Source organism: Pygocentrus nattereri, chromosome 20, assembly GCF_015220715.1.
Source record: "Pygocentrus nattereri isolate fPygNat1 chromosome 20, fPygNat1.pri, whole genome shotgun sequence".
Lineage (NCBI taxonomy): Eukaryota > Metazoa > Chordata > Actinopteri > Characiformes > Serrasalmidae > Pygocentrus > Pygocentrus nattereri.
The window spans coordinates 22,358,953-22,378,653 of NC_051230.1; the positions used below are offsets into that span (position 1 = coordinate 22,358,953).

The following is a 19,701-nucleotide window of genomic DNA, read 5'->3' on the forward strand; positions in this document are numbered from 1 at the left end:
TACGTTGTGCTAGAAAGATCATTCTTTCCATTTAGCGCTGCACTAAAGACGCAGTTGATGGACTGGTTTCACGGACAGGGACTAAGCCTGGTTCTGGACTATATTTTCCTTTCAGTGGAGAATCTCAATTCAGAATGGTGTGATATCAATATAATTTCAAAGACACCACTAAAATGTTCAATCTTAATACCAGATGAAATATATTAAGTAACAGAATGAAATGAAAACACTCGCATAAGAAGACTTTAAAAAGGAATCATGGACAGTTTTCACACGGTGGTGCAGTAAACAGAAAGACAAACTCGGCTGTAGGTGGGCTTCTCTACAGTGAGGGACTGCACAGGAGGGAGGAAAGAGTTAGAGAAGAGGTGGGATGTTTTGTGATTTATTTCCTCCTATAAGCTGTGATGCATACTCTATGACAGAAAGACAATAAAACAACCGTTCACAGAATAAGAGACAGGAGGTCTGAATGAATTCTGGGCTATATTAGTGGCTTTGTCCCAAAATTACAGCTCGCTTCAGATTCTGAGAAACCGGCTTATTTTGCTTGTTGCTTTTGTTCAGACACGATAAATCTTCTGGTTTCACAGTATAATTTTACTTTGTTTCTTCTAGAAAATGTATGTAACCTATAGCAGACACTGACTAGCCTCACAGAAGCTGCAACCACTGGTCCAAGGCTGAGCTGGAGAGCATTTTCCATAATTCTTTGTCTTTGCAGTGTAAAAAATGGTTTTGACAGGAAGGAAGTTGATACTCTTCGGAGGTTCTTAAAATACACCACAGAAGCCAAGAAACGGTTCAATGACAAACACTACAAGCAATCGAAGCCTCACAAAGGAGCTTTAAAGTAAGGCTCTACACACCCTTCAGCCATAACATTAAAACCACCTCCTTGTTTCTTCTGTCCACTTTATCAGCTCCACTTACTCTATAGATGCACTTTGTAGTTCTACAGTTACAGACCGTAGTCCGTCTGTTTCTCTGCATACTTTGCTAGGCCTACCTTTTTTTTGTTTTAGATGTAAGGACAGTAGCTCATCTGTTGCTGCTTTTGTTTTGGTCATTCTACAGTGGTCACAGGACACTGTCAGCTGGATATTTTTGGTAGGTGGACTATTCAGTCCAGCAGTGACACCGAGGTGTTTAAAACCTTAGTGTGTGTCTGATTCACTCGTACTAGCCAACACACACTAACACACCACCACCACCATCAGTGTCACTGTAGTGCTGAGAATGAGCCACCACCCAAATAGTACCATCTCTGAGGTGGTCTTGGCCACTGAAGAACAGGGTGAAAGGGGGCTAACACAGTGATCAGAGAAACAGATGGACTACAGTCTGAAACTGTAGAACTACAGAATGTATTTACATGGTAAGAGGAGCTGATCAAACAGGCACTGAGTGTAGAAACATGGAGGTGGTTTAATGTATTGACTAATTGGTGTATCAGCTAATGTATAAGACCATTTCACTTCATAAATCATACAGTAAAATGACTAGAACAACATAGATAACATGCTAAATGAACAGAAAAAGGACTGGATTAGTCCACTAAGTAATGCAGAGACACATGACAACCCAATAGCTTAGTTATTAACAATTCTGTCAGAACTGCAAATAGGACTGAAACCGCTCTCTCAGGAAATAGGTCGTTCTGTCTTAAAGAGTGAGAAATCGGTTTATGTTCATTCACAAATTTGAGCCTGTGTCACGGGATTTTCAGTATCCAGTGTTAGCACAGGCAGGACGCCGATATCCCTCTTTGTCTGGTGCTCCACGGGAGCTTATGTGACTCAGAGATAAGTAGATTTATCTTCTTCACTTACCCACTACTCCCTCAGAAATAGAAGGCTTCCCGTCGCAGCCCGTGAGTCTGACTTATTCTAACATGAGCAGGAAAAATCTTCTCCATGAAGCTGACAATGTCATATTTACAATGATGTGCTTAGGTGCGCGTTCACTGGCGGAAACTTAAAGTCATCGGAAAAAAATCACTTATTAATGCCGTATTCATTTTTCCCCTTGATATTAATTGTCCATGACGTAACACCGGCCCTTAAGAAACTCGCTTACTACTCACACGCAGCATTCAGACAGTGGCCAAGACTATTATCGAGGATTAACCTACATTTCATAGAAAGGAAAGCAACAGGTTGTCTTCGTGTGACCTGCATGTTCATTTGTAGAACAAGCGTGCCGGACACTTTGCAGCTCAACTGTCATTCAAGACAGCAAACAAAGCACTCTGTAAAGTATATACAGTATCCAAAACGTCCAAGAATGAACAGAAATATGTACATTTCTTTTCACAGGAACAAAACACAAGTTTACTTATGGCTAATTTGACAATAATCATGTTGAAGTGATGCATTTTTTTTCATTTGGAACCAAATGTCCAACATCTCAAACCTCAGAAAAGCTAAATATCATGATGAACATTGTGTGTCATGAAAACGTCTTAAAGTACTGTGATGATATATTTCTGCCATATCGCCCACCCTTAATTCAGAACCTAATGTGCTAGGACAGAAATTATATACATACGCAATATCCAGTGTGGTAACTCAAGTGGCCTGATAACAAAGGAACTTCATAACCTTATCCATAAAATCCGGCTCACAGAGCCACTGGTAGAACTTTTCAAACAGTTTTCCCGCAGGCGAAAGGTGAATTCCACCGATTTTTCTAAATGTCGGCATTACTCGGTGATAAAGACATAAAAACAAAGTCACTGGGAGTTGATTGATGTCAAATAGTTCATTTGTAGAAAACCTTACAGACGGATTTCTTCACAGTGGTGGGTCACAGTGTCTACAACACAAATATAGCCATTTTATTTACTATCCAGAACCACCAGCGAACCTACACTAACCCTCAGAGCTTTTATACGGATGATGGTAAAATAGTGATGAATCTGAAGAAGTACGTTTTCTTTGGGGACTATTTTGCCTTAGCACACCCTTAATGTATCCCTCCACCATAAACAGATTAAAACACACTGGGGACGAAACTTTATCACACAACTACTGTAAACAATGTCTCAGCCATCGGGCAGCGCATTCATTCTGTGGGGGGATTTAGAGGTGGACGTCTGGTTCCCATCCCCACCACTGTGAACAGAGCGGGTCATACTGAACCACCCTGAGTGACTCTGTTTACACCTTAACCATGAAAACCCGCTGGAGTTCCCCTTTAACATACCAAACAGGGTCCCTCCACTGTTACAAGCTTGACAGCCTTAACAAGCAGAACTATCCTTGGTGCTATTCAGAACCATTTTCAAAAGGTTCGGTACCGAACCACACACACAACACATTCTCCGCCAGTCCTTTAAGTATGAACTAGTTCTACACAGAACTCGCGGTTTAAATAGAACCATTCCCTTTACTGAAGGGGCAGAATATCAACGAGAGAAAGTAACAAATTAGACTCCCTACCTCGAGTTTTCACTTCAGCCTCATCTTCACCTGTGACTCCCACCAGCGTCTGTCCGCCGCGCGACGCGTGACGCGTGACAGAGACTTCAACCGCCAATCACTTCGGTCTCGCGCGCTCGAGAACGCGCCTGGGGTTTGAGGCGCTCGCGCGCGTCTCTGAGGGAGAGACGGTTTCTAACGGCTTTAGCAGTCCGGCTAACGGCTTCACACACTGAAACTCCGCCGCGACGGGCTGCCGGCGGCTCTCCTCCCTCTCGGCCACCCGGCTCGGTGTATTCCTGTGAAGGACAGTCGCGTTTTGTCCCTAAAATCCCTTTCGCGACTTCGCCATGAGCAGCAGCGTCTTCTAGGGCGCGTTAGCCCGGCGCGGGGGCTCATCTGAACGACAGTCAGACCGCGCTGCTCCTCGTCCCGCCCCTCCCTCCACCCGTAGGCTGAGTCCTCTCGGAGCGCTTTCCTCCACTGTTGGTGAGGCAATTCATCTGCTCAGCGGCTGGTTCAGCGATTAAATACTGAAGTGATATTTCGCTCGAACTTGTTCAGCTTGATGAAGTCACTCAGGAAAGCGGTCACCTTGCAGAGAGTGAGTGAAACGCGTTTGTTTATCTTGTTTATCTGATTTATGGCAATATATGGGATTCACTATATATTAGAATATATGGATTTCCATTACATCCAACCTCTATTTGTCTCACAAACACCAACTCATCTGAATTTGTCCATTTTCTAATACTAGTCATTCAGTACACCTCCTTGTCTCTACACTCGTCCATTTAATCAGCTCCACTTACTGTACAGGTGCACTTTGTAGTTCTAGTTACAGACTGTAGTCCATCTGTTTCCCTGCATATCCGTTACCCCCTTTTACCCTGTTCTTCAATAGCCAAGGCCCCCACAGGACCACCACAGAGCAGGTACTATTTGGGTGGTGGGTCATTCTCAGCACTGCAGTGACACTGAAATGGTGGTGGTGTGTTAGTGTGTGTTGCGCTGGTCTGCGCCCACTCACTGTCCACTCCATTAGACACTCATAGCTTGTTGGTCCAAGTGAGAGACGATAGCTCATCTGCTGCTGCGCAGTTTGTGTTGGTCATCCTCTAGTCCTTCATAGGACACTGCCCACAGGACGCTGTTGGCTGGATATTTTTGGTGGGTGGACTATTCTCAGTCCAGCCGTGACACGGAGGTGTCAGTGGTGAACATTAACATGGGCCAGTGTTTCTAGATAAGATCACGATACTTTATTTGATGACTATACATCACAATATTTCATTTACTCTGAGGTTTGATAAGTAGGAACAGTGCCTCTTTTAAAAACACTAGAAAAATCTGAGCACCACGATTAACTCATGAAGTTTCATGAACTTCACTGCACTAAATCCGTTAAAAACAGGACCAATTACTGGTGCCTTCATAATGAAACCCGCAGCTGGTCAGAGCTCTTTAAGCGCTGATGAAGTGCTGCACAATGTACTCAGTAATAGATACTGTGATGTGATGAAATGTACTGTGTTTTCCTTCCAGCACCAGTCAACTCATTAGCAAACGTCCTTCGATAGCTGAATCAAGTGCGGTGAAGCAGTAAAAATACAAAACTGTGGTTACACAGTTACAGGCATGTAGTTAGGGTGAATAATCATCTCGCCTCTTATTTCATTTGTTTAAATGATTGAAATAACAGTGGATGTTGCCTAAGCAGTAGCATCTCTGGAATATGTGCAACACTGAAGCAAAGGCTCAAAGCAGGAGGTGAGCTAACACAATGTCCTGTTGGCTTCCTGATATGACAAGCCATGCAACAAGGCATGTGACAAGCAGCACGGTATTAAATGTGAACCCTGTACCTTGTGTACTCTTCAGATTTTCTTGGAAAAATAATAATAATAATGACTTAAGAATGCAGGGCAGAGTGCATGAATCTGAGTAGTCTTCAAGTCCTTCCTATGTTGCCATCTATCTCTGAAATGCCTGTATTGCAGACTTCATGAGCTGTTTCTCAAAATAAACACATACTGGGGTTTTGCACACCACTCATTTCACACTCAAAACAGTGTGAAAGTACTGATATTCAGAACATTTCCAGTTCCCAGTCTCCATATTATGGGCAAAGTAAGAAGGAGAACTCTCAAACAACATCCACATGAGTCCACAGAAGGGGGAAAAAACAACTCACGGCTGTTCCAGCTTTGCTGAGAGATGTTTCCTATGTTGTGTGTGCAGCTGCACTGGTGAAACACACGGTGATACTTAGTTTAGCACAGCAGAGGATGAAAGGTAGGCATACCTAAAGATATTATCATAGTATCATTAGATAATTCCTCAGACCAAGTGTTTTGCTTGATCTCTCTGTCTCTCAGTCGCTCTCTCTCTCTCACTTTCCCTCACAACAAAGCTGATCTCCATTTGAACAGAAGGAAAGATCCTTAAGCATCTTTTTACTGCTCGAGGGAAAAGAGTCTCCGCTAGGATGAATAAATTATACAAACAAACAAATATCATGACCGTCTTAACTCTCCACTGATATAACTTCCATGAGCAGCACCTGAGTTTCCACTGGCTGACTGTCTCCTGCCAAAGTCTCTTTTCATTTCGGAGGACATCCGGTCTCTGGCGGCTGTCTGGGCACACATTCTTCACATAGCTCTGTGGAGTTTTGTGGGGGAAATGTCCTGAAGACACTAACATCATTCACAAACCACTCCAGTCCATGCAGACTGACTGTGTTTATGTATAGAAATAAAATGCACTGGAACAGTACTGAAATATGCAGCGTGGCCTTCGAGCAGGAGCCGTTGGAGGGTGATTGGCTCTGCACTCCAGCACAGTGGATCCAAAATGAGAGTTAGGTTAAAGTGTAAAATGTGAGATTTAATGTGAAGCTATTTAGATCTTTATAGAGTGGATATAGAAACCACCGCCCTTTAATTTACAAAAAAAACTCAAAGTAATTGGACAGGTGGCTCTCACTGCAACAGTGGTTCATGCATAAGAGAGTTTTAAAGCCCCTCATTTCATTCTGGAAGTGGCATTTGCATCTGGAGGATATTACAGTCGATCAGACACTTAGACAAAATATTTAGTTTGGGGGAAATCACTGGTTTGCTGCACCGCTGAGAAGGAAGAACACACTGGTAAGCTTAGCAATAGCAAACAATCAGGCAGACCATGAAAAAGCAGTGGTGGATGACCAGAGAATGTGTTCAGTCCTGATGTAAAATCTGTTGAACTGATAAAGAACAGTATCGGATGTTATAGAGAATAACATGACCTCAGCTGGTTAACCACAAGATGCAAACCACTGATAGAAAGCCAGGTTACAATTACATAGAAGTCTGAGATGAGATCAATATTAATATGAAGAAAACCTGGAGAGAAAAAAGGAACTGTTCAAGACCCAAAGAACCACCTCATGGTATGGAACAGCTAAGCCCTCTGGAGCTCACAGCTCACTTACTAAAGGCATTAAACCCCTAAATTAAAGAGGAACTGAAACTGGCTGCACTATATAAGATACATAACCTCACATTTGCAATCAAGTATTAAACATTACAAATTTATTATCTCCTATACACAAGGGGTGCTCTCTAATAACTTTAGCAGTGCAAGTACCTACGCCTGTCAATACTCTGCACGTTAACCACTGTTTCATTTCAAATGCAATGCTCTAAACTGCAGTAAGTAAAAAGAAAAAAGGCGTAATTGTACGTTGACTGAAGGATTGCACTGTCTTATTTTGATTTCCAAAAACATTGGCAATCTAATCCTATATTGAACAATCAAGGGTCTAGTATAATTATAAAAAAATAGTTGGCTCTATTGGTTCACAATTTAACATGACACTGAGTTTGTCTACATAAATGCAATGTAAAAAGTATTTTATCTTACAAAATCAGATTATTAGTTCAGTTTAAGACAAAGTACTTTATCAATGACCAGTGTCTAGAGTCATGATTTGATGAGAGCCAAATGAGGTTGTATGTCACGTTGAGCACTGAAATGCATGTGGTACAGTTGTACACAATAACACTATGTTTAGAGGGATGGGGGAAGAAAACAGTGCCTCCAGTATTACAAAGTATTTTGATAATACTTCTGCACTGCTGCCATCTAGTGGACAAAACTCACAATGTGTTATTGACTTTGTTAAGACAATGATATACCTTGCAACATAACATATAAAAGGAACCTGAGAACACCTACATATACATACACATGACAAGTCTATTTTTCTTCCAGTGCATGCCTCTATCTTACGTTCTCCTAAGACCACACGGAGGAAAAAGCTAATTGAATTTCTCTCCTGTGACTCCTGTAAGGCTAGATGCAGAATTTAAAAAGACACAAAGTTGTTTGAAACACACTTGCCTCTCTGTTTTTACCCAGACTCCCAGGAACTTAAACAAGAAAAGTGTGACTTCTTAATTTATGTACTTAAATTGCGATGCACTTTTGGGATGCCACAAATACCAGGCTGTTATACACAGATCTGGCAGCACTGACTTGTGCATATCCTCATACTGCTAGCCTTACTTTACAGCACTTTTTATGTTCTGTTGCTCCTGCCTTAACAAAACTCCAGCATTCACTTTCCACAACAAAGCAAAAGTGGTTACTGTATGCAGTCACCACAGAGCCAAACATGACGGAATTTACTTTGGGGGGGGGGTGGGTAGAGGGGGGATTCTGGCATCCAGACGGTAAGACGGGGATATCCGGATTGCCCGTCTTAATCCTTTATCCCATCTGTGCCCAGGGAGATTTGAGGGGGGTTTCCTGATTATTGCCTTTCTGTGAGTATAAACTGAGTATATTAGTGTATTAGTGGCAGTAGGGCATGATGAGGTTTGTTCCTCAGTAAATAAACACTTGTGAAAGATAACCACAGCAGCACCGCTGAAAATTTTACTCAGTTCTTTTTGGAAGAACCACAACACAGACCAGTGATTTTCAAACCTGGTCCTGAAGCACCTACACTGCACACTTTAGCGTCTTGCCTGCTCTAACACACCCACACCAGGCCAGCAAGGGCTTGTTAACTCACTGATTTGATTTCCTGCATTCTACTGATGGCAATATTCTTAAAGGGGAATTCCACATATTTTCAAAAATTTCTGCATAATTAACAGTTAAGATGTAGACAAAGTCACTCAGAGTGGTAAGAGAGAAAGTCAGAATTGTTCACAGTGCTGATTATGGGAACCAAAACTTATTCTTTTCAGATTTTTCACCATCAACATTGTATATAATAACTCAGAAGACACACGGAGGTTCACTTATTATTTGTTATTGTAAATAAAATGGCTATACATTGTAGAAATCACAACCCCTAGTTCCAATCACCACCACTGTAAAGAAATCTGAGTCAGTACATTTCTCTACAATAAACCATTTCAGAACAAACTGCTCTGAATAACTTTGTTTACATCTCAACGATTAAATTAGGTCAACTTTCTTTCTTTAAATCTGCGGAATTCCAGTTTAAGCCATCACAGAAATTAATGCATGCAGCTCATGAGCAACTGCCTACAAAACTCATTTGGATTTAATCCTTCACTCTCATCAATAAGTAAAGTGATCAAGAGTCTTATTCAGCAATTAACTTAGTTGGTTTTCATCTATTTTTGAGAAAAAAAAAAATCAGCATATTTAAAATATTTAGATGTAAACAAATACATTTGGAGTAGTTTGATGTCAAATGATCCATTCAAGTGAATCTTGCGAAGTCAGACTTGGTCATGGTTGTGTTCATGGGAACCAGACGTCTGAAGAGTTGAATGCCTGTAAAGACCACTTCACAGTGAACAGTTACTAATACGCTTCATGATGCCTAAGATAATGTTTTTAGATATAAGGTTTTTGGCCTAAGGTTTTTTAAAATGAGGTACATGCAGGGCATTGAAAGATAAACATTGAAAGACATTACATTTAAAACCTCAGAAGCCACATGTTGGCTCACTGGTTTGTTTGTTTGTTCTTTGGATGGTAAATAAAACGGCTATACTTGTTGACATTGAAACTTTAAGTTTTTCTACAGTTGAACCATTTGACGTCAAACCATTCTGAATGTATCTGTTAACATTTCAATGACTGAACTACATGGAAATCTTGCACTTTTCATCTGTGCAATATGTCTCTGCCTCTGCTCATTAATATTGATGCAATAATGCTGGTAAATGCATTTATTTTCTCCTGCCCCTTTGATTGTTGCAAATCCCTCTTTAAGCTGCTCAACCAGTTTTAGTTTATTCAAAACTGAGAGTTCTCAGTTTTATCAAATGCTCTACACACATCGCCTCCATCCTACTTCAGCTTCACTGGTTACCTACATCTTCCTGCATCAAGTAAGAACTTCTGCTAACTGTCAAATCCCTTAAGGGTCTTGTCCCTGCATACCTCACTGAACCTTCATCCCTACTTGTCCCACTCGCTCCCTCAGATCCTCTAGCACTGGTTTATTTGTAGTCCCACGCAACTGTCGTCAGTGGGCAGCAGGTCATTCGGTGCTGCTGATGTTGAGGTCTCTGCCATACTCTTCTTTATGACTGCTCTATTGTCTGAAACCTTCCCCTTTACTGCATACTATTCTTCTCCAAGTCCTAGTGGGTTTTTTGTGTTTTACCACCTGAATGGAAAAACTAAAAATCAAGAAAAAAAAAAAAAAAGACAAAATATCACAAAAACATTAGCAGCTTTAGATGAGGTACAAACGTTGAACGTTTATGTGAAAACCTGAGATACAAACAAATATTTCAAATAAGCACCGACACTTCCAGCTCTGCCCATCACGTCTAAACATGTACGAAGGTCTGTAAGGAGTGTAGCGAATCTGATCCTGGACCTGTTGACACATTTTGAGCTTTGTGAATATCACCTAGATCAAATCTTAGGAAGCATTCATGCATAAATCTAGATTTTTCCAAAGCATTCGATAACTGTTGTCTATTGTTGTACAGCCAGTTTTTATAGCATACACCACCTTAGGGCTGTGACGATTACTCGATTAAAAGCAACTTCTTTTAAAAAAAATAATGAAATGGCTTAGTGATTACTTTGCAATGTGAATGATAGACAGGATGTCAGCTGATCATAATAAAGCACGTAAAACACTGAAATGTCTACATTACTACATCGTACTACTGAGTTACTGTGACAGTGAGCCGATTACTGCATATAAGCTATATACATATATATATATACACACACATACATACATACATACATACATACACACACACACACACACACACACACACACACACACACACACACACACACACACACACACACACACACACACACACACACATATATTAGTGCTCTACATACAAGAATGTAGGCTGACTAAATTCCACTGAATGTTAAACATATTTAAGGGGATTAAAATTCATTAAAACAAGGTGACTTTGAAGACCATGCACCATACAGCAATTACAATTAGTGGATTTCTCCTATTACTGTATCACTTCCCCCTTCAACAAAACACTACAAGTACACCAAGTTATTTTTCGACCCGAACTTCCATAAAACCATTTCACCACATCTTTTGGTCGAACCATTTTTAGAAAAAACAAACGAGCAGACGTTGTAGTGGCATCTTTCATTCACAGTCACAGAAAGAAACAACCCATGTGAGATGCTAATTAAAAGCTATTATTCTATCCATTTAATCTATGAAGTGCCTCATACGGTCATACCAGCCCATAGTCTCTCATTGGAAGAGACTTCGAACCTCCACTGTGGGAACATCTCCCTGATCTTCAGAGGAGTTATGGTTTCTTCCTCTCTAAGCCATGGGAAAAGTGCAAAGTCAGACATCAGTAATGCCAGGGAAACCGTGGCAAGCTTAGCTCTCATTCATCCAAGTGGCAAAGACGCTAACCACTGTGAGCTGGCTCATGGAGATAGGACGCAGAGGGGTACAGTATCAGAGTGCAAAGCAAATACAGAATACAAGTGTTAACTCACGGGGGTGGCTTTGATCTTTAATGTTGATGGAGAATAGTCAGTTTTCTCAGCCACAGTACGGCACTGGAGGAGACTCTTGGGTATAACGTTAGAGCCAATTTGTAACGCATTCTTAATGGTGGTTTTGAGAGGACGCATGAAAGAATGGACGGTATGATGTGATTAAAACAGCTTATGCATTTGGCTCCATATATGCCTGTAAAAACACCTTCTGACAGCGAATGTGTGTCCAACAAATGAGGATTCCTTTTGGTGTTATCCTTCATTTCATTTCACCTTGGTTCTAAACTGTTTCCTGTCAGATATTTGTGGTTTATTTTAAGCTACATTCAAGGTCCTTGGAAAATTCTTCTCAACAGCTCCTAAATGAGCAGTATGCTGCTCAAAATATGCTTGGTCTATGAGCTGGACGTTGACATTTATGAAGCTTGAGCTTTAAAAATCCCTTGGTGATTTGAATCTAGCCTTTCAGTTTATAGAAAAAAAAGCATCATGGTTGCCATAGTTTTGTCTTTTTTTGCCCAACTGTATCATTGCTGCTCTAAAAGAGCCTTTTCTCTCACTGACCACACAGAAAACACTTTGCATGGGCTGCTTGGAGCAGCGCCACTGAGCTTTTTTCCATGCTCTCCACAGACAGATGCTGAGCCAGGCTGTAAAATGGAGAGAATAAAAAAATTCTGAGAGCCCAAAATTACAAGAAGACACATTAAACTAGGAGAGGTTTTTTTCTGTGGCAAGCTCTTTTCAGGCCCAAGGTTCTGTACTGAAATCATTAACATGAAAAGCACTTGATGAAAAATAAAGTCTTCACCGGCTGTCTCTTTTTTTCACTTGGGGGCTTAAGTCCAGTGCTTTTGAACAGTTTACAGCCTTGCCTTTGGCAGAGTGGTCTCCACCCCAAGGCTCACTGGTGCCAGACCTTCTATGGGAACAAGCAGCTACAATGCTAGCTACACTTAAGTTTAGCTTGAGGGAGCAGTGAATGCAGAAATGGTCAAAGAATTTACTTCTGTGATGGCGCTGTAGAGATTGTTCCTAGTCCAGCTCCACATCTTCAAGCTCTGAGAGCTAACGTGACAAGAAAGAAAGAAAAAAAAAAAAAAAAAGATTCCTGTGGTCAGTCTTCAGAGACTTCTTAGACCAGGTCCCTTTTTGTCCAGTCTCAAGGCAAGCTGCCTATTATGTCCTTATCTAATTTGGGACAGAAGAATCTGAATCAGTACAGCAGCTCTCTCTGCAGTAGCTTTAGTTTTCCAAAGAAACCTGCAGGGATGTTTTTCCACACCTCTGAATTTTAATCTTAGAAGGTGGTTGCATTTTATGCATTTTAACAATCCAAGTAATCCCAAAAACATTCACTGATGTTGAGGCCTGGGTAATGGAGTGGACAAGCTATTGTTAGAAGAACACCAGCAGCTTCTTTGTTTGATTTGCAAATGTTCTTCTTCGTTGTACTTTTCCTTTTCTCGGTAATGGATTCTGGACAGCTACACATCCATTGCACATCACTGCACTGAATTGTCTCAATGCGTAAGGATGGACAGAAACATTATGGACACATTTTTCAGATCTGAAGCAAGAAGAGAACTTTCTCCTATCAGGTATACCAGGTCTTGCACAATTGTTACAGGTCCCATTTCCTCTATATCGTTTAACAATTTTTGAAACTTCAGGACTTCCCCCATCCTGTGGCATAGGGATTATCTTATATCACCTCAGAAATAGATCTCCTGAAAATGAATAACTTGCACTTGATAACCATTTTGACTGGAAATTAAATAAAAGAAGGGTTTCTGACTTTTGCACAGTAATGCACCTAATGCTGTGTGTTTTACATGTAATAAATTTACTTTCACTCCGTTGTGTCCAGCAAAGATTATTCGTCCTTTGGTCCATAAGAAAGCGTCTGTTGATGTTTCACTGCTGCAGAAGGGATTACCTGCTTTGCTGAGCAGAGCAAGTTCTTGTATTAAGGTGTCTTAAAAAGGCTACAACTTTATCAATCTGCTTATGTTTCCAACACTCAGCCACCTGTGTGCTCAGGATTATAGCTTAGCCTCAGAGACCCCACACTTAAGCAACACTTATTCCATCCACAGCCACAACAGTTTATCTGAGAAATCTTTATGGCTACTTTTCCTCAGCAAGCCTTCTTTCCCATCAAAGTCATTAATGTTTGCTCCTCTAGATATCACTGTTGCTAGATATGAAGCATAAAAGACGCTAATAGGACAGAATGCCTGTCTTTCGGGCCGCTTACAACAGAAGTAAGCTGCGTTAAGAGCCTCATGAAACAAATTGAACTCCCATGTCACAGACCAGATGAGATGCCTTCTTCTCTAGCACACTAGCATGCAACTGGGCTGCCTTCCTGGCTGTTCTTGTGCTTTGCATGTCTGTTCGCAAACAACCACTGTGTTGTGTCTCTCGCTGAAGGATCTTGCCAGCAGCAGCCTTTCCTCCACTTACGAAAATGATACATCTGTGAGGATAACTTAGTCTTGGTCAAAAGCTTGCACCACTCCCAGGAATGTCATGTTGTCCGTCCGTTTGCACAGATGACAGGTCCAGTTTGGGCCGTGGTGAGGGCAGAATCTGTGCCTCCTCAGCAAAGCTAGCTATTGTTAATCAGCAAGGCAGACACTGCCTAATGACAGTGTACAACTGCTAGGGGCAAAGTAAACTACAAAAAAGGCACAGTAACTGGCAACTGTGCTCATCCTGTTTAAAGACATAGTGAGATAGGGACAATTTAAACATAGTGGCTGCTGATTCCATTAGTGGCCATTTTATAGCCGCTGTGGGTGCATCACTTGCCATGGAGTAACCAATTAGACAAGCATTAAAAAAGTAGGGAAGCCACGATGCCAGTTAAGTATCTTTGTGCCAGTTCCCATGGCTTTTGTTTTTCACTACTCCATAAACTAGCCACAGTGGTATCTGAGCATAATGAGAAAACTGTTAGATGATAAATCAGTTTAGAATTTTATTCCAAGCACATAAGAGTTTGTCTGGGCAACGAATAGAAAAGTCTTAGCGTAACGACACATTGCATTTTTTGCCCAATTCCATTGCACACGGTACAGTGTAACATATTTTCCACCTTGGCAATACAAGGGCAGGAAAAAAGCAATGGTGTTCAACCTGTCAGTGTGCCATCCACTCCCACTGAAGGAAAAGGGATGAACGTTTAGTTCGTTTTTGTTTGAAATTGTTTGAAAGTGAATGTTACCAGCATGAATGGGGACAGATACTGCCTGACGCTTCAATTCAAAAGCCAAAAGTGAGAGACAAGAAACCATTTGCATGAATTATATGAATTCTCGTGTCAACACCAGGAGGTATGAACATGGGCAGGGGGAGAAGCATGTTCTCTGGCCCTGGGCCAAGGGCAAGTTGCACCAATTGCAAGCTAGATCAAACACAGGCTAGTTATAATGTAAGTGTTTACTAAGTTCAGGCTTACATGCTGCTAAATCAAAACGAGTTGCACCACACAAACTAACTTTTTACTAACTTTCTTACAACATGTTGGAAAGAGACAGGGAAAATGCCATTTATACATGCTGGCTGCTGGATCCGTTAGTGCCTATTTTATAGTTGCTGTAGATTTTCACTGGTCATGGAATAATCAATTAGATAAGCATTAAAAGTTAGGATACAACAGTAAAATCAGCACAAAAAGCATATGCTGTACTCTGTTTCAAATATTCAGCAACAGCCTCAGCTCAGCTGGAATGAATGAGGTGACAATAAATTTTACAAATTAGGGCTGAGCCTCATGACAACAGGTCAAAGAACTGCAATGATGCTTTCCTCTAGCACTTCTCACGAGAACATTTCTGAAGTGTTGTTTCAAATGTTCAACTACAGAATCGACATGGCTGGAAAAGAATATCAGGTCCATACATCTTTAAATGTATAAAGCGTCCTACCTGGCTCCAGTGACGTCCACGCCTACCATAAGCTGCCCGTTGAGCGACAACAGCTCGTCCCGTAGCTTGATGTCTCCACAGCATGCTGCCGGGCTTTTCTTCTTCACCTCAGTCACCCATATGCACCCTACATCCAACACAGGACCCTTATCACCTTTCCTGCGCCTCCGCCGGCCTTTCTTCTTCCCCTCAGGGTCCCCAAAAATGGGGATGTTGCCAAAGCTGAGGCCGAACTCTGACCCATCTCCATCGGCCTTGCTCAGACAGACTGCTCTCACCTCCGCGTCCACCTCCTCCTTGAGCAGAATGGCATTACAAGGAAGGCTCTCGCACTCAATAAAGTTCAACTGGATGTACTCCACCAGCTTGCGAATAGCAGCCTGGCACAGGGCGATGCCGCCCGTGTTCTTACTGGACTCATCCTCCTGGTCCTGGTCCCCAGCATGAGCACTTAGCCAGCTTTCCAGCAGGGGCAAATGGTTCAGTGCATTCTCTTGGGTGATTGGCATCCTGGCTGCTGGTGCTGGGCCTGCTCAGGCCTCCCCTGCATGGTGGGCCAAGGTTCTACCCTCTGATTCTGTGGGGCAAAATCAGATATGGAAAATCTGGCTTGCCTCCATCTCTGCCAGACTCACTAAAAATGTGTAGCACCCCTCAAACTTCGGACCTCCGGAACTGACATCCCCTGATGTTACGCTTGGCCTACAAAGGGCCATGATGTCATTCAGAAAAACAAAGACAGTGGGGAAGATGGAGGGGAAGGCTTTCTACACTATGAGGGGTAACCAGAGAACGTGTGCCATTAGCCAGTCTGCCTGATTCATTCCAAATCCAATTTCCAGCTGAGTAAAAGCAGAAAATGCTGGAAAGCTCCAAATAGCAGCCTTAGATTCTTACTTCCAGGCGCCACGATCACCTAAAAAAAGGGAGAAGATTGAACTGACATTAGAACACATTGAAAGATGCACCATAATCACACAGGCATTTAGCTCACATTAAAGACACATTCAGCTTGACTGTTTCGATGCTAACCTAACAATAAATAGTAAAACCACTGGCCAGATGTTGACATTAGATCACACAGGAAGATGGAACACAATCAGGAAGGCATTGAGCTTCTTTTGATTGACATTAGAACATACAGGAAGGTGCACAATGGCAGGCAGTTAACGTTTTGGTCTTATTCAGCCTGTGTAAGTTCACCTGACAGTAAATGGTCAAACCACTGGCCAGATGTTACTATGGTGCAGCCGAAGCTCTTTTTTAGCCTGACAGACTTGCAAACCACATTTCTGACATTTTTAAGTATATACTCTTGGCTGCAACCACAATCAAATTGCTACTTTGGGTTTGGTCTCAAAATAACACACCCTTGTGGTGTTCGCAAGCTACGTATACACAGTCCAAGCTCACACACATGCCTTGCCAACAACTAGATGTTTTTATAGCTTATCTATGTTAATGGAATCTTAATCTTATATAAGGTTAAGTATTTGTAAAGTGTAAAGTGTTTTAATACAGTGCATCAGCAATATATCAACATTGCATCAATGAGAATCAAAGGAGAATATTGAAAATAATGGTATTAAGATCATAAAAACACACAAAACCGCTCTAGGACTACTTATGTAATATTAATTGGCCATGTGCAATGTTGTCGTATATGAAATATATCTAAAAGATGCAGTCAAAACATATCAAAAGACTTTTCTACACTTAAAAAAAAAACAAACACACAAAAAAAAAAAAAAAATCATAAAATCAGCCGTTTTCACCAAGAAGTCCCCGGAATATCAATGCCGACTTTTAAAGTGAATCAAAAATACATGTTAAAACATACATTACCCCAATCTCTATCCCTCAGTTTCACATTTCCATTTAAGAGCGCAAAAGCATCTTGTGCTGTAGCATCCTGTCCCTGTGATAAGAAGGGTCGGTGGACCCCAGACTCACCCCGTAAAAGACGCGCCTATAATAGGATTAACACCGCCCCTCTCTCCTGTCACAATGACCCCCCCATATGACATCCCTTGATGTTACACTTGGCCTACATAGTTCAGTCAATATGTGGCCTAAACTAGCGACTATATTAAAGCAATTTTAAACAAACAGTCACATCATTTATACTGTTAATTCCTTTAAACAATTACATTTTCATTCTCTGACAACAAACATACATTCATTAAATCAATTCGTTTTCAACATTCACTTGAAAGCATTTAAAAAAAAAAAAAAAAAAAAAAAAAAAAAAAACACAACAACAACAGCAGGTTTTAGTATTCGACTTGGGTCACGATTTACTCTTAAATCTCCACATAAAACACAGAAAACATGTGATTACATGGCTGGATCGCCAGGGATCGTTCCCTCCAGTCTTTGACACTATATACTGTTTGCAAACACCCAGAGGCTGATGACATAGAAGAGAGCCTCTGCCAATTACAACATCCTCTTCATCCTCCTCTCCGACAAAGCTGGCAACTTCTTTTCATCAAACTGACCCACATAGAGAGCCCATGAACAGGGATTAAGGGCTGAAGAGGACACTTCTGTACTCACTGGTGTACACTGCCATACCACTATTATCCTCCTCACAGACACAATGGTCTAAGCCTGCATGGCATGTGATGGCATCACTGCAGTACTTCCACTCTTAAAATTAAAGGTGCCAAAAAGCGTTTTTTTGCACAATGCCATCGAAGAACCACTTAACCATTTCTTAAAATGAGAGTTGGGAGTCTCAAGAATCGTTTTAAAGTTTAAAGGACCTCCACATGATGGAAAAGGTGCTAGGAAGAACCTGTAAACGTCCTTCATGTTCATAAATGTCTTTTCCAAATATGTTTCTTTAACCATTTCTTCTATGGCATCACCCAAAGAACACTTTGTGGCTCCCTTCTTTGTAGTACACTTCTAGAAATAGAGGAGCCAAATAACTGTGATATCATAGAGGAACCACTTTCCCTAATGAACCTTTAAATAGATGGTTCTTTAAACTGCTGGTTTTGTTAATGAGATGCTACGCTTTTCGAAGTTTAAAGACCCTCCTAATACACTCCTAAAACAAAGGGTTTTTACCTTTTAAGATCATAATGTAAAGGTTTTATATCAGTTAATGGTTTACTAGAACTGAGCCAGGAACCTTAGGAATGTTTATTTTTAAGAATGTGATGATAAAATGATTTTAAAAAAAAACCTAATTAACTAAAACATATATAAATTGATGTTGAGGTAGGCTGAACTAATATCAGCTCGGACTATTTCTTATAACATTGGACAGTCAATAAACAGAAGTTAATGAAATTACCCTCTAGAAGAAATAAAGGCAGAGAGGAAAAAAAATTAAATAAAAAAATCAAAAGAAACATGCATCAAGGACCTCTGCTAGGGACATTAACATTTGCTCTCCAGACTGACAAAAAACAGTGATACAGCCTTTTCCTCTGCATAAGGATTACATTTCAGGAAAAATACCTTTCCTGTTGTTTTTTTCATTCGGTCCAAACACTGAGGTAATGGAAGTTAAAAATAAAACCCGTGCCATGGCCTCGGACAGAGTTTCAAAGAGGAACATAAGTCCAATACGCACAACTCCAACAATGGCAGATCCAAGAGCTTTTGTCACACTGCAAGGGTGGTCTCTCAGAATTACTTTGCTTTTTCCACCTGGGTTAAGTCTTGTGATATTGCTGCCATTTGCTAGATCTTTGCCATGCATGCTGTTTTTTTCTGTTCCTTGCTTCTGGTAGCTTTTCTAAAAAAGCTTTCTAAAAGTGAGGCCTACTTTGAAAATCGATACTGTGGTTAGAGAGCAGACAAATAATAAACTTGGATGCCAACTGTGGGAGCAGGAGTTTACTTTGAGTTTTCTAAAGCAGGCCTCTCGATACCCCTGCTAATCACAGAGAGCACGGCTGGTGGAGCTTTGAGGAGGGCCCCCTCCACCACACTACGGGGCTCTACCCTTGAGTCAACTTGTCACCACTACATAATCTACACCTAGTCATTATGGGCTGGCTCGAGCTTTGATTCCATCTCCCTTCTGATCTGACAAATGTAGCTCTAATTACATAAGCAACAGGATTCACTGTTAGCAGAGCTGCCAAAGAACCTAAATAGGCATTATATTTGTATTTTATTTCTGGTATGATCATGACATACAGCTTCCTATTCATCAGTGCAACTAAGCTATCTTTAATGTAGAACAGGATGTTAGATATTGAGGCGCAAGCGGCGGAAACAATCAAGCTGGTGTAAATATGCCCTAGTTCACACATTCTACTTAGGGCCTCCAACAAAATAGTTAGTAGAGCAACAAATTGGCGTTTCATAGCGAACATAAAACTGGGTCAGAA

General features: G+C 41.2%; 1 protein-coding gene across 3 annotated transcripts in view; it reads right to left on the bottom strand.

Moving 5' to 3' along the window:
- Positions 1-19,701, bottom strand: part of pdzd2 (PDZ domain containing 2) — a 114,905-nt gene that overhangs the window by 78,524 nt on the left and 16,680 nt on the right. Inside the window, exon 1 of one of the 3 annotated variants that reach the window (XM_037531736.1) lies at positions 15,347-15,855. In XM_037531736.1, the coding sequence (XP_037387633.1) occupies positions 15,347-15,855 (509 nt within the window). Of the gene's footprint in view, positions 1-3,443; positions 3,803-15,346; positions 16,263-19,701 lie in introns of those variants that run through there. The other 2 variants (XM_017716064.2, XM_017716063.2) reach the window with 2 other exon arrangements.